The 15,744-nt window shown below is 42.3% G+C and overlaps 1 protein-coding gene across 2 annotated transcripts in view; it reads right to left on the bottom strand.

Moving 5' to 3' along the window:
• LOC109980795 (protein turtle homolog B-like) overlaps positions 1 to 15,744 on the bottom strand; it is a 133,935-nt gene that overhangs the window by 25,351 nt on the left and 92,840 nt on the right. For both annotated transcript variants that reach the window (XM_029276505.2, XM_065963065.1), the window contains exons 15-17: positions 8,377 to 8,461; positions 4,471 to 4,635; positions 3,468 to 3,513 (exon numbers count right to left, since the gene is read on the bottom strand). In XM_029276505.2, the coding sequence (XP_029132338.1) occupies positions 3,468 to 3,513; positions 4,471 to 4,635; positions 8,377 to 8,461 (296 nt within the window). The remainder of the gene's footprint in view (positions 1 to 3,467; positions 3,514 to 4,470; positions 4,636 to 8,376; positions 8,462 to 15,744) is intronic.

The following is a 15,744-nucleotide window of genomic DNA, read 5'->3' as shown; positions in this document are numbered from 1 at the left end:
CATATTTAGAATGCAGCCACTGGCTCCGTCCGAAGGGAGCATAAACATTAGCACCTTAGCACTACTGTGCTACCGCAGGCTACGGCATATCGTGGGCATGCTACAGAAGTTAACGGGCGTGCAACATGAGCTGCTGGGCTTGCCACAACGAGCCAATGGGCTTAGATCAGTGATCTCACACTGACAATGACGTCGGACTGACAATTTTTTTCAAGGGGGGCTAGAACTGAGCGCTACATGCAGCTAATGCTACAGCTAACAGGAGGACGTAGGAGAAGCCGCGTTTCCGCTGACTTTGAATTTTTGCAAATAGATGTGCCTAAACATGCACAGGACACATGGAAAACACACTAAAGAGCATATAAAACCAGAAAAAGCAGAATATGGGACCTTTAAAAAAAAGTTGTCATTTCCTTCTTCAGGTGTCATTTATCCATCTCAGTGGTTAATAAAAATGTAGCTCCACCCACACAACATGCTAAACCTATGTGAATTCTGGACAGAAATTCACTCGAATTAGATTGTATTAAACAGCTGTGATATGTACATCTTTCTGCACTACCAATAAACAATTCTGAATCAGCCTTAGAATTGGACGTTTTTCTCTGTTGAGTTATTTGTCCACTCTCGTTGTTGATAGAAAAGCTTCTTGACCCCCTCACCACACCACACCACACCAAAACACATACATGGCCTGTCCAGTGCTTTATCCCATTCTCCTCTTATCCTTCTTCACATGTGCTGTTATCACATTTCACAAGTGCAACATGTTTTCTCACTAGTGCAACATATTTGTATGGTGCAATGAAAATTTTTTTTATTAGAGATTGTGTTTTTCTGCCTTTATTGATTAGATAGGACAGTGGACAGAGTCAGAAATCAGGAAGAGAGAGAGTGGGGAATGACATGCGAGGAAAGAGCCACAAGTAGGATTTTAACCCGGGTCACGAGTTTGAGGGAGTACAGTCTCCGTACATGGGGCGTGCACTCTCACCACTACGCTACTGGTGCCCCCAATTTACATTTTGTGTGTACTAAGTGCACTATATATTATGTATGATTAAGTATTGCACAATACATATTGTTTTTAAATTAAATGAACGCTTGATGTGCTCTTGATTTCCTTAATGTTGTGCAGATGATTCTTATTTTCATAGTAAATCGTATAATGACAACAGAGACGTTATTTTTACCTAGGGTTATTAGAAAACACTATCCAGGCTGCAGTCATTTAAAGATCAGTGAAAAGACTTTATCTATGATGTGTTTTCTCAGGCCCAACCCCCTGATCATTTCTTCTTTCTCACACAGTTGTGATGTAATAACTCTGTACCAGTTCCCCAGTATGCTATAGCTTTGTATGCTGCCTCATGGCTGAAGTGATTAATTTTATCACTTCCACCTACTTTCACACACTGAGATGTCTGCTGTGAAAAAGATCTATAAAGAGACCTGAGACTCTCTATATGAGGGAGAGTTGGTTGACTTCAGGTTCAAACAAGGACAAAGGAAAGAAAAGACAGGAAATAACAGGAGGGAAGTTTTTTTTTTCATTGGCTATCTTGCGATCATTTAACTCTCACAATTACACTGTAAGTGAGACAGACAGAATACTCTGTTTGTATTCACTGACACCTAATACATAAATCTTCCATTGTGAATAGCTGTCAACATAGTAATCCTAAATCAGAGCATCGGCCTTCATATTGTACATCAATATTACCAGACAGAAGAAACATTAACAAACAGGAACCATGGACTAACTGAAGGTTCAAGCTGCTTCAAACATGAACACAGGTTTGAAAGTTTCACATTGAAATGATTTCTTACATGAAACAAAAGTGAAATTAAAGCTTATTTGCATTATCCTATTTTTTCAACTGGAGTGTTTCATTTATACCTCTTGTAAGAAAATTGAATACATATGTACATTTCACATAAAATGAAAACATGGCCCTTAGCCCTGAGCATCCTTTGTTGTACACATTGTTGAACGTTTAATTAAAACATAATGGTCTCTTTCATATCATTCCTGTCTAAAAGCAACTTAGCAATGACTCTGTGGACTTGAGGAAAACATGAGCTCAAATAGACACAAAGCCGGATGTAAAGCCTCCTACTTGCTTTGATTGGCCAAAAGTGACATTGACGAGCACTGCGACTCCACATCTGTGGCTGAAAAGTTGAACATATTTGAACTCTTATGCACGCCTAAAAACTCAACGTGGAGCAGCGGAGAAGAGCGCCAGGCAAGGGTGCTGTACCACAGGAAAACTACGGTTTTGCTGGTGACACTTTTCTAGTGACACATCTCTGTGTGATAGGGCCCTCTGGAAACAGAAGCATTTTATGATTTCTAAATTCTTTCCCTTTTATCAACACAAGAAACATTCAGGATTGACACCATATCCAACAGTTATAATGTGAAGTTGTCTTTGTTACCCTGTCACGGGGTCAAATGCACCTGTGTATTTATGTTTCTTAGCAAGAATTCACCAAATATCTAGATCATTTCAGGAGGACTGCTCTGGATATTCTCCTGACCTGGCTGTTCACAAAAGCACCTCACAATGGGAGACTATCCCTGTCAGATGAAGGTGGGGGTGCAGGGGCCCTCCTGAGGTAAGACGTGACGTAAAAAAAAAGAAAATGTGGTTGAAGCAACAGAGTCCACTACACAACACTATAATGATAATATTTACCTTTATATCAATGCTATGTGTAGTTCAACGGAATGACAACATCAACAAAAGAGCGTAGACGAACATACTGGAGAACAGAAAAGTTAATGTAGCCGTTTAATTATGTGCATGGAGATCCTAGCCGTCGCATGTATACAGTCCATGCACAGGATATAAACGTCACCACCCTCTCCTACAGGCTCGAGGTGAATTCTCCGGAGAATATCCTGCTGAGTTCTCACATCAGCTCACTCAGACTTGCTGCAGAAAAAAATACTTGGGGTCTGGCAGGAGAAACTTCGGGTGAAGTCAGAGAGAAAAAAATGTGGCTGTTTGTGTTGACACATAAAGCTCTTCCTGGAAATGTCCTGAGTTTTTCAGGAGTTTTCTGCAAGTATGAAAGCCCTAATAATGTCATCACCCTTTTGTACAATGTGGGAGAGGATCTGGAGCAGGCAGGGAAGTTACATTGAGGTTTTTGTTTGTTCTTTTCTCTCTGCCAGAGAGAATAAAACATGGTCATTGAGAAGAACCCCAGTGTCACAGCATCATTTATAACAACTATCAGAACTCAATGCAGAAGCCCACGGGTTACTCTGCATAGATATAATGTTTGAATAATGAATCTGCTTTGAGTTTCTGAATACATTTCTATGTAGAAGCATGAAACCTATGTTTGTACAGTAGGTCCTCTGCCTGCCCAGTGAGCATCATGAAACTGTCTGATCATCTGTGTGTTACAGCGTAACAGTGAACACTTTTGTGTGTCTTGTTGAAGTTACTTACGGAGTTTCCACGCTTTTTCTGCAGTGAGTTATGGAGAGGGGAGGATCTGGAAACAAAGGAAGAAAAGTCAGAAGAGTCCATCACTGCTATTTAAGACTGTTCTGGAATTGTATATGAATGTTGAAGGTATGTGACTGATGATACAAAAATAATATTTTCAAGACACATCCAACTCATTTCATGCTGTAGGACATCAAACTATGACATTGAAAATAAAAAAAACCCTGCACACTCCTCTTAGCGTTGTTTCAAGGCAGCAAAGCGCTAGCTGGACGCTCGGGAGTGTTTGCATGAAGCACTTGTCCTCGAGAAGAAAAGCGCTGCACATCTGTCCTGTCTCTATGACAACAGCTGTATGACCGACACTGATCCGTTACTTTTTACTGAATGTTTTATATTTGAGATGGTTTTTACCCGATCAGACACGGCGCGAGGAGGAATGCGGGTACAAGACACGAGCAAGTGACGTCTACAGCGCCTTTCTGAAAATTTGAAAGATTTTCAACTTGAGTGCTCGGAGCAGCTGGACAAAAAAGTGCTCAGAAGAAAAAACTCTGGGCACTGCGCTTTTTCTCATGGCAGCCGCTTTCTGCTGGGAACGCTCTCAACTCATTGAACACAATTGAAAGAAGACGCTGGCACTCAGAAAAAAACGCAAGGTGGACACGGGGCCTTGCTCGGCACCACCAACCCATTAGAAAAAATCACAACGTTTCGGTCCTTCTGCAAGTGTGTTCTCCAACTTGACGAGGACACTTGACAGTGGTTCAGAGGGACCAAATGATGTGGCATGGCAGGAAGTTTTCCTTTGACCTCTTTCCAACTACTATAAAAATAAATCAGTTCATGATGATTAACAAAGTGCTTCTGACCTACATGAAGACACCTTATTCTTGATTCTGAACATATATGTATATTTCTAAGTTGTTAAACGTCCTTTGGGTTACATCAGAAAGCATTGGCTTAATGACTTTTAATAACTCATAATTACCAGGACGCTCACCTCGTTTCCTCTTCAGTTTCCGTCGGCGCTGCTTGTTGACGAAGCAGGCAGCCATCGTGCTGAACAGGACGGCTGCTGCCAGGAAGCAGATGGTGGCCACGATGCCGGCCACCACGGGACGCGCCAGTCCACGTTCCTCCACCATCTCTGGAGGAGGGAAGAAGTCTGTGAGAGGAGGGAAGAGGGTGGATGGAGAAGAAAATGACAGTTTAAAAGTTAAATAAAGCAAGTAGAGCAGAGCAAAACCTTCTTTTTTTTCAAGGGACTTCTGGGACTCTCTTTTAAAGGATCAATTCTAACGTCAACTTTCATTTCTGCCTCTGAAATAGCAGCTGAAGTTGAGATTGAGATGAGATTATGAGGTGATAGTCTGCTGAAAAAGAACAAGCAGTCCCCTGTAAGAACTCTGTGCTCTGATCGTGTATCTATTGAAACTAAAAACTGAATCAGCCTTTACAAATATCCCTCATCCCATAATTCACAGGCTCCTGCAGAGGAACCTTTGAAGGCTGATTAAAGGAAACATTCCTGACATATCAGACGAGGTACAATATGTTGCTGATGACCTTCACTACAATTTCTGCAGGGTGTCGGACATGATGACAAATATTCATCCCCCCCCCCCAAAAAAAAGCGGGCTGCTTGTGTACCTCTGCCACAAATTATTTTAATTGTTAATGTGTGACTTTGGTGTTTTAAAGGCTTAGCTTGGCTCAAAACAATACCACAATTAAAGCGGTCGGGTTGGGTAAACCTTTACAAAAAGGTTTATTTCTAAAGCGATCTTTTCCATATCGCCCTCAGAAAGTTTTAAGAACAATCCCACCCTGACAATGGCTTACACAATCACTTGTAGTGGACATAATTTTAAAGGGAGCATATAAGCCCTGAGCCCTTACAGCCTGTCTTACAGCTGTAGGCTTCAGAAATCAACAGAGCAATTCAAACAGTCTTCACAAACAATAGTCATTTAAAATCCAAATATAACTAAAAAGGTAAAGTTTTAAAATCACTTTAATTCAAATCCTCACAACAGGTCTCTTGGTTGTATTTCTGCACTGTGACAATGCCACTTAAAGAAAAGGTTATTGAAGTAAAGGTACTGAGCTTCCCCCAGACCCCCACCACTGATTTTCAATTTTAGTGCTTCAAGCCAAAGCAACACACTTGTGTAGAAGTTGCACACTGGACTGTGATTGGCTCCAAATGAGATGTGATGTTACAAAGTTTGTAAACTAAGATTTAAGGTGAGTTCATAAAAACAATGTTCTCTTGTCACACTGTGCACACTGACATCATGGTGCACAGTGGAGCTCCAACATCACAGGGATGATCAAACAATAAAGGCTCTGAAATTATTTCTTCAAAACCACTTTCCAGTCTTTACCGTCTTTATAAGCCGTCTTCAACTACCACTTGGACACAAAAAGTCTAATGATTTATAATGAACACCATGTTGATTTTTCAGTTTATCATTGTTTTTAGTTTTCTTTGTTTGATCGGACACTTCTAACCACATATGTTTGTACTTTGAGATAAGGATTTTGTGTTTGAATGAAGTCTAAGACTCATTTAATATAATTCTGAATGTGAAATGGATGGCTATTTAAAGAGGCCTTACTGTTAAGTATTCTGCTGTCTTCCTGTGTGATTTAGAACTGATTGAGAGATTTCAATTATCACTTTAAAAGCCTGGCTAAGACCGACCCTTCAGTACATAAATGAATCTTTAATCCCACATGAGCCTAAGTGTAGCCTAAAATCTTCTCTAGGGGTCCTTTTGTTGAAGACCTAAAGTCAGAGGCCTGTCAATCTGAAATAATCCTCATCTTCATCTTCCCTTTTTTCAATGCACTTATACTTAATGCTGTTATGTGAAGTATAATAATCTTATTGTTTAAGTATCTTAATATCTCATTTTAATGCCTTTGTTAATGATGTTGTTGTATAGCACTTTATGACTTTGTTATAAAACATGCCAAACATAAATCTGCATTATATCTCCAGCCCTGTAACATATCATTACGCTGGGTTTCTGCTCCATGAATGTGGCCGGCTGCATTCTGCAGATTGACACGCAGAGATGCATTCAAATCCAGATTCCATGCAGCCAGCACTGTTACATTACAAGAATGAAAACCAGCTTATTGTGTTACATTGGATAATGTGCTGTGCATTCTCCTTATTAGAGCAACCAACTTTCTAAGCTGTCCTCATTGATTTAGACTGGAATATTTAAAGTGAAACATGCTAATGAATCGCTCAGTGAGGGACCGGGGGGGATACCGCGTCAACATTTGTTAAGAATTTGTTGAAATGTGCTGCAGTAAAGCATGACACAGCAAAATACAGCAGTGTAAGAGATTACCTTCAGCAATGATAGAACTTACATAAATGATCTGCTTTAAGAAAAAAACCTTCTTTCATATTCAGAAGGATAGGACACATTTTTAATTATTCTCATATTTAGACGTTATGACTGCAAAAAGCAGACATACACTGTAAAAAGCAATATCTGCATAGAATTGAACAGGAGCCTTTGATCACCACACTGCATAAATCTCAACCTGCACCAGCAGGGGGCAGCAGAGTCCTTTGAGAGATCAGAGGCTTACTGAGCAAATCTTCTAAATGCTACCAACAGCTGCTCAAAACCAAATGATGTGTACTCAGTGACCTCTGCAGGGGAGTGACATCACATTTACAGGGTTTAATTTAGATTCTAAACAGATTTTCAGCGTGTCGACCAAAAATAGAACTGCCTTTAATGAATCTCTCTTTTTTTAGCACAGAGCAGCCCGACACAATCGGTGGGATACGGGCAGAAAGATGATGTCATACTCCTCAGGATGGTACAAAGGAGGGTGTGCATGTAAAGCAAGCTTAAATATAATAGTGCTGAGTGGGCAGGATGTAAAGTTGGAGTTGCTGCGTGTGCAATACGTCTGCATCCTCAGAAAGGAGCCTGAGGTTAGAGAGGCAGGTTGCTGCCAGAAGTTGTCGGGTTGAGTCCCAGCATTGACAAACTAGAGTTACAACCTTGCTGTTGTACGCCTTAGCCACCGAGTCAAATTGCACTTCATGTCCAGAATGATGCTGTTTCTGTGGCTCAAACTTTTTATAGTCTATATATCACATAAAAAAACAACAAAAAAAACAACAGCACAAGTAGGCATAAATTAAACAGATGTTGCACCTAAATCTTTAACTGTCTCTGTGCTTCTCTGCAGATTATCTGGTTGTCAGTGAACCCTTCTCAAGTCAGAAGAATGTACAGGTGCATGACAGGTAGACGAAGGGGTGTTTGTCCATGAATCAATTGCTGATGGCCTCATTCTCTTGGGCAGCTCAAAAATAAAAATAAACCAATTGTAAAATAACTTTTCTGGGGGCTACTGAGATATCACATACAAGAGAACTGAACAGACATGAGGTCACAGTGACTTTGATCAGGGACTTGCATGTTTTTTTTTAGAAAGTTCATTACTGAGTCCAGGTGGATATTTATTCAAAATTTTAGGATTTTTACTCGAGGCATCTCTGAGGTACAGTATGGGGTTCACAAGAACGGTGGTGTATGAATGTAAGGCCAACAAACGTAACGCCTTAAAAAACTTTCCTGAGGTCAAGGCAGCGGGTTAAAGCTGCACCAGCACTTTCTTTTCTCAGTCCCTTGCTCACGTTGAAGGCCGAAGAGTTGCAGCTTTATGCCGCCTCTCTGTTCTGTTTTAAAGATTTTTTTTGGGGGGGGGATTATTTGATTGAATCTCTGTATAAAAAAGGGCTTAGATATGTTTTAATGGCATGATTACTCTGGTTATGATTATAATGATGAGTTCATATATTTGATTTAGTTCATGTTGACACTGCTTAAGTTATAATAAAGGAAGTGATGTAGTGTCTCACCTGTGCTGGATACTCCGACTACATTACTGGCTTCGCTGATTGTGTCGTCCATGATTGCCATGACACGGAACTCGTACCACGCCTCCTACAGCAGGACAACACAGAGGTAAACATTAAGTAGGCTGTGCAACTCAATCACTGATATACTGTATACAATGTTGTTTTTTTGGTGTCACAATATACAAGAGAATATATGAGATACAAAATACAACTTTGAGGAAGAAATGCAGAACTGTTTCATGAATGTCACAATAGGAGCTAGAAAGCACCACATACAAACTGAACCTGTATTTATTTATTTTTATTTATAAAAGGGTGCCTTGAATCATCAGAATACCGCAGAGGGGAGTGGTATATTTTTGTAGAATCTGTAACAATAAAATCGGTTTATTATATACATACTCCTCAGCCAATAAGAATGGTTGAGTATCTTCTGTGACTGAAAATGGAGCTAAATTTAAAAAAGAAAAATCACTGACGGGATGTCGCAGTGATGATGAGTGATCTGAGATTGCTCTTGACACAAAGTCTGCATTATTACTGATCAATCAGCCAAATGCATCGTGCCAAACACAAAAACATATATCTAAGGACCAAGAAAGAATGACTAAACATGAAGAAACACTCAACAGCAAATGATAAAGAGCAAATGACCTGATTGTCAATAACTAAAGGATACATGTTTTGAAGGTCAATTCTAGCAATTATAAATTTTTCATGATTAAAACCTTTTTTAGTCTAAATGTAATCAGATCCAAAAAGTTCACATATTGCTTCACTAGTTAGTCCTCATCACAGCAGCTGTGGGTTTGAATCTGACCACAACCGTTTTCTGCAAGTCCCCCCCCCACTCTCTCCTCCAAACATGTCCTCTCTCTCTTCAGCTGTGCTATCCAATAAAGGCAAACAATGGCCTAAAAAAATTCTTTCAACATATTTACATGACTCAAGAGATCAACATTGGCTACTGACATCAGTTCATGCTACATATTTGACAATGAGCAGCTGTCTGTCATCAGCTGTCTGTTATCGGCTTATTTGCATTCATGCATCCCTAATAGAAACCAGGCAATGCAGACATACCAGTACACTGTTTCATTGAGATGAGATGAGATGAGATGAGATTCAACTTTATTGTCATTACACATATACAAGTATAGAGTAACGAAATGAGGTTTGGCATCTCACCAGAAGTGCAAATAAGCAGAAAGTGCAAGAGTCTGTGCTATGTACAGTAATTGAGTGCAAGAGTCTGTGCTATGTACAGTAATTCTGTGCTATGTACAGTAATTGCAAAATTTACAGATGTAGACAAAAAAAGTGAATTATTAGGTAAATCTGGATGGCTGGATTAATGGGATGCAATAAATATAAATAAATGCTATAAATAAGTAATGCTACAAAATAAGTGTGTTTTTAGGATTATAATATACAGATTAAGATGCAGTGAGCATGCTATACTAATAATATACAGAATAAGATGCAGTGAGCATGCTATACTAATAATATACAGATTAAGATGCAGTGAGCATGTTATACAAGTTTACAGATAATTTAAAGAATATGAACATACTATAATACAATAATACAGATGGATGAGAGATGTGTGTGTGTGACCAGGAGGAGTGGTGGGGGGATGATGGGTGTGAGGTGATATGGAGGGGAAAGGGGGGTCAGCAGGGTGCGGAGAGAGAGAGGGAGAGAGAGAGAGAGACAGAGTTCAGAGTTCGGGGTGTGAGGTGATATGGAGGGAAAAGGGGGGTCAGCAGGGTGCGGAGAGAGAGAGGGAGAGAGAGAGAGAGACAGAGTTCAGAGTTCGGGGGGTAGAGTTCAGTAGAGAAACAGCTCTGGGGAAAAAGCTGTTCCTCAGTCTGCTGGTTCTGGTCCGGAGGCTTCTGAAGCGCCTGCCGGAGGGCAGGAGGGTAAACAGTCTGTGGGCAGGGTGGGAGGAGTCTTTAAGGATGCCACGAGCTCGCCGCAGACAGCGTGTTCTTTGGACATCCTCAATGGCAGGAAGTGGACACCTTGTGATGCGCTGGGCGGTTTTTACCACCCGCTGTAGCGCCTTACGGTCTGCGACAGAGCAGTTTCCGTACCAGACTGAGACACTGCTGGTCAGGATGCTCTCGATCACACAGCGGTAGAAGTTCATCAGTACAGCTGAAGACAGGTGGTGTCTCTTCAGTGTCCTCAGGAAAAAGAGGCGTTGATGAGCCTTCTTAACCAGACTGGAGGTGTTAGTGGACCAGGAGAGGTCCTCTGTGATGTGGGTCCCCAGGAACTTGAAGCTGGAGACACGTTCAACAGCCATCCCGTTGATGTGAATGGGGTTGTGTGTGCTTCCTCTTTCTCTCCTGAAGTCCACGATGATCTCCTTCGTCTTGCTGGTGTTGAGGAGCAGGTTGTTGTCAGCACACCAGGCGGCCAGATGCTGTACCTCCTCCCTGTAGGCCGTGTCATCGTTGTTGCTGATGAGGCCAATCACCGCTGTATCGTCCGCAAACTTGATGATGGTGTTGGATCCATGTACAGGTCTGCAGTCGTGGGTGAAGAGGGAGTAGAGGAATGGGCTCAGCACACAGCCCTGTGGTACGCCTGTGTTGAGTGTGATGGTGGTGGAGCAGGTGTGTCCTGACCTAACATACTGGGGTCTGTTGGTCAGAAAGTCCATTATCCAGTGACGGAGGGAGGAGTTGAAGCCCAGGTCTCAGAGTTTAGTGTTCAACTTGGAGGGGATGACAGAGTTGAATGCTGAGCTAAAATCAACAAACAGCATTCGTGCGTATGTGTTGTTATTGTCCAGATGAGTGAGCACAGAGTGCAGCGCAGTGGAGACTGCATCCTCTGTACTCCTATTGCTGCGGTAGGCAAACTGGTATGGGTCCAGTGTGGGTGGGAGGCAGTTTTTCAGGTGTGCTAGGACCAGTCGCTCAAAGCACTTCATTATGATGGGTGTGAGTGCTACAGGGCGGTAGTCGTTCAGGCCTGTCGGGCTGGAGTGTTTCGGCACTGGGACAATGGAGGTGGCTTTGAAGCATGATGGCACAGCTGCTTGGGCGAGGGACAGGTTGAAGATGTCCGTAAAAACCCCAGTGAGCTGCTCCGCACATGCCCTAAGCACGCGCCCGGGGGTGCCGTCTGGACCAGCAGCCTTTCGAGCGTTGATCCGGCTCAGTGCAGCGTGGACGTCTGTGGAGGTGAGTGAGAGGGGCTGGTTGTCTGCAGGAGGTCTGGTCGTGGTCTGTGTCTCTCTGTTGTCTCTATCGAAACGAGCATAAAAGTGATTTAGCTCGTTCAGGAAGGAGACATCTGTGGTTATCGGGGTGGAGTTTCTGGGTTTATAGTCACTGATGGCCTGGATGCCCTGCCACATGCGTCTGGGGTCGGAGTTGGAGAAGTGTTCCTCAACCTTCAGCTTGTAGCAGTGCTTGGCCTTGATGATGCCCCTCCTCAGGTTTGCCCTGGATACGCTGTAGGCCATTGCATCATCTGATCTGAAGGCGGTGTTGCAGGCCTTCAGCAGGAGACGCACCTCCTTGTTCATCCATGGCTTCTGATTTGGGTACGTGGTGATCTGCTTCCATGTTGTAACACTGTCGATGGTGGTGTTGATATAATCCAGCACAGAAGAAGTGTAGGTGTCAATGTCTGTGTGAGAGCCCAAGGTAGCCTGCGAAGCAAACATACTCCAGTCTGTGTGATGGAACTTGTCCTGAAGTACAGAGTCTGTCCCCGCTGGCCACACTTTAATCACTTTAATTGATGCTGGCTGAAGACATCCATTCGAGTAATATTGACACTTTTCTATTTGGAAAGTCATCAAAACCCTAAAAATATCCTAAATATTCCATAGTCCCTAGTATGTATCACCTATGATTGCATCATGATAGAAAGGCATATTACGCCTTTTGTCATTGCTCCTGAATGTGCTCTCCATTGTGCAGGGTCAGCTGAAGCGCAGCAGCTGTATCATGCTCTAAGATCCTTCAGAAGGTGCAATCCATACTTCACTGTACTGTTGGCATAACACTCAGAAACCTTCTGATGAATATTCTTTGAACTGAGCTGTCAGCCCAGGACTTTCCTACTCAGTCAGAGAAGATGGAGGATTTAAATGTGGAGAAGAGTTTCAGCACCACTTTCACCACACAAACACGGTGTGCAGATGACAAAGCAGATGACAAAGCAGATGACAAAGCAGGGCACCCCCCCCACCCCCCCAAACCCCCCACACCATTCAAATAAGCTTGGATGATGCAGGGTGAAATGTGCAGCAGAAAAAGTTATACAAGCCAGGTGCATGGTAAGTGTGATGAGAGGGATGGGGAGCTGTGTGTGTGTGTGTGTTTGCTGTGCCATGAAAGGAGAGATAAAAGCATCTGCAAGGAGCTGAAAGTGGAAGATGGATTAAAGAAAGGAGCTCAAATGTGTTGTGGTGAGAGAAATACCCCACATGAGCAAGATGTGAAAAAGAAGCCTTGTGAAAGAGCTCATAAATCAGTAAAGATACACAGACTTTTCTCTGTGGACGGATAATTACTCAAGGAAATCCACTGTTTGCTAAAAAATCATATTGTATCTCTTATTGTCATGTTTGAGTGGCTTTCCTCCTTCTTTAAAAAGAAACTGAGTTAAAGTAACTTTCATACCAACTAATGTTTGTGTTCTGCATGTTAGATACAACATACAAGAAGAGTGGAACGCAGAAAAACCCAAAGATACAAGGAGAAAGTGAGCCCAGTCAGCTTGAGCATACCTGGCATTGTTACCATGACTACCAAGTTGGCACATTGTCGTGCACAATCCCATTTAGGTGTTTCAAAGTCTGCTGCTCGGAGCAGACTCAGTGTTTATACTTGAAAGATCATCACACAGACAGTTGTTCTACATGTCTTAAGGTGTTGGTAAACCTGGGTCATATTTTAAAATCACTTTTGGGACTAAGGGCGCACTCGCTCCGAATCGTCATGTCATGTTCTCTGATGTGCTCACACGGACTCGACCAGGCGTCCCTTTTATTTATTTGCCTGTTTTGAAAACGAAGCATGCTTCATGATCACGTAAAGCCATTAATGTGTTGTATTACGACGCTATGTACAAGATGTATCCGTGCTCAGGCCCGGTTAGTCCTGGAGCAGTGTGAGTACAGGCCAGCGGGGGGAATGGGGAGGAGGGACAACTGGGCCTCGTGTGAGTGCGCCCTAAAAGACTTTCAGACAGAAAATGTTTTGGAATGTCTCCAGTGGATCTGTTTACAAGCAGCTGGTTGCAACCTTGAGACCAATGTGTGCATATTAAACATGCCCATGCTTGTATTGCCACTTACAGGTTTACATTGTTCTCAAGACTTTCTGATAACATTACATTATAGATTACTATAGAAAACAACCCCTGTTTGTAAAGATAAGTTCTGTTACTGTATTTTCCGCACTATAAGGCGCACTTAAAAGCCTTTAATTTTCTCAAAAAACGACAGTGCGCCTTATAATCCGGAGCGCCTTATATATGGATCAATTGGTTAATTGGTTGATCCATACTGGTTGTACACGGCGCTCAGCGACACTGACTCGGATAATGACGAGAGGGAGCCGGGCATGTTGGATGCCGTACTCGCCCAACTGTTCAATTCGGACACTGAAGAAGAATTCGAGGGATTCGTGGACGGGGAATGAACTGAAAAAGTGAGCTTTACGTGTTATACGTAACTGAACAATGTTGAGTTATGCACTAACGCAGGGGTGCCCAACCTTTTTTGAACCAAGATCTACTTTTAAAGTTACCAGTCTGCCGAGATCTACCAGTCCACATAGTGAGCCATAGCCTTTACCAACAGCCTACAAACGCATTTAATACTCACACAACAAACAGAAAATAGTAAATGAGAGTTCTGTAAAAAATAATGCAGACTACAGACTACAGCAGGCTGCTGTGAGATGATTTTGCTTTTGTTAAATTAGCTGCAGACACGGTGAGAGTGAACGGAGTAAAGTCCAACCGACTGTTTGACCGGGTCACGTGTGTTCCCACCTCGGTCCGTACGGATCACGGATCAACTGTGTGCTGTAGCACTAAAAGTAAAAAGTAAAAAGGTTTGCGTGGTGGCTGGCGCTCCAGTGCAAGTGTGTGTGTGTGTGTGTGCGTGTGTGCGTGTGTGCGTGTGCGTGTGCGTTTGCGCTGTTTGTTGGTGTGTCTCGTCCCCCGCGATGCTCACAGTCATGACAGCAGAGAGGAGCAGAGAAAAGTAGCTGCAGCTTCATCAAATGCGCTTAATACTCGTAGCATAGTTTCTATATATGACTTTTTGGTAAAACATTTACCCCCCCGGTTTTACCTGCACGTCATTGCGCATGCCTGCACTCTCTCTTGCGCGCGCTCTCTCTCTCTCTCGCTCGCTGTCTCATGCACGCAGCAATTTCATGAATAAATGAAAAATTAAATACACACAGGTCGGAAGTATACTTGGGCTCCCAACACAGGTATTGTGTGTGGGAAACAGTGCAATGAAATGAAATTGAAATCACTTTTCTATTTTACAATTGTATTTTATATTGACAAAACATCTCGCGATCGACTGAGAATCAGTCAGCGATCTACCTGTCGATCGCGATCGACTGTTTGGGCACCCCTGCACTAACGTTTGAATTAGCGGTATCAGACTGTGTTTCTTTTACGTGTTTACAACTGAACAAGGCTGGGAGATATTGTGAATATGCACATTAACGTTTGAACAACGTTGAGTTATTGTGAATGCACTACGTATAAAACTACGTTTTGAGAGTTAAGAGAAACGTCAAAGAAATGATTTATTATTTGGGGAAATCGTCTTATGTACTTTTGTTTTTGTAGTTTTATACGTTACGTTTTATAAGTATTTATATTTATATATTCACAATATCTCCCAGCCTTGTTCAGTTGTAAACACGTTCTATTCTATGCGCCTTATAATCCGGTGCGCCCTATATATGAAAACAGTTCTAAAATAGGCGATTCATTGAAGGTGCGCCTTATAATCCGGTGCGCCTTATAGTGCGGAAAATACGGTACATCATTCTCTATGAAGCATCCAGACTCCATTGACAAAAACAGGAACTTAACATGTTTGATAAAAACAAGTTTACGGTCCCCTGCAGCCTCATTTTGTTAGTTTGTTTTTGTGACTTTGCTGTTTTCAAGGCTTAGTTCTAGGCCTGCACATTACGGGAAAAAGGCTGTTATATCACTGTTATAGATGATAGTAAGCTTCTTCAGCTTTATCTAACAACATCATATTGGTGTGGAAGCATGGACATATTAGCCAGGCCTCAGTCAGACAGGGAAACTGTACACATGCTTAATGTGAAAGCTTGTTGCTCTGTGTGACTCATATCC

This window comes from Labrus bergylta, chromosome 14, assembly GCF_963930695.1.
Source record: "Labrus bergylta chromosome 14, fLabBer1.1, whole genome shotgun sequence".
In the NCBI taxonomy this organism is placed as follows: domain Eukaryota; kingdom Metazoa; phylum Chordata; class Actinopteri; order Labriformes; family Labridae; genus Labrus; species Labrus bergylta.
Note: the sequence above shows the minus strand (reverse complement) of the source record. Positions and strands in the feature narration are given on the sequence as shown.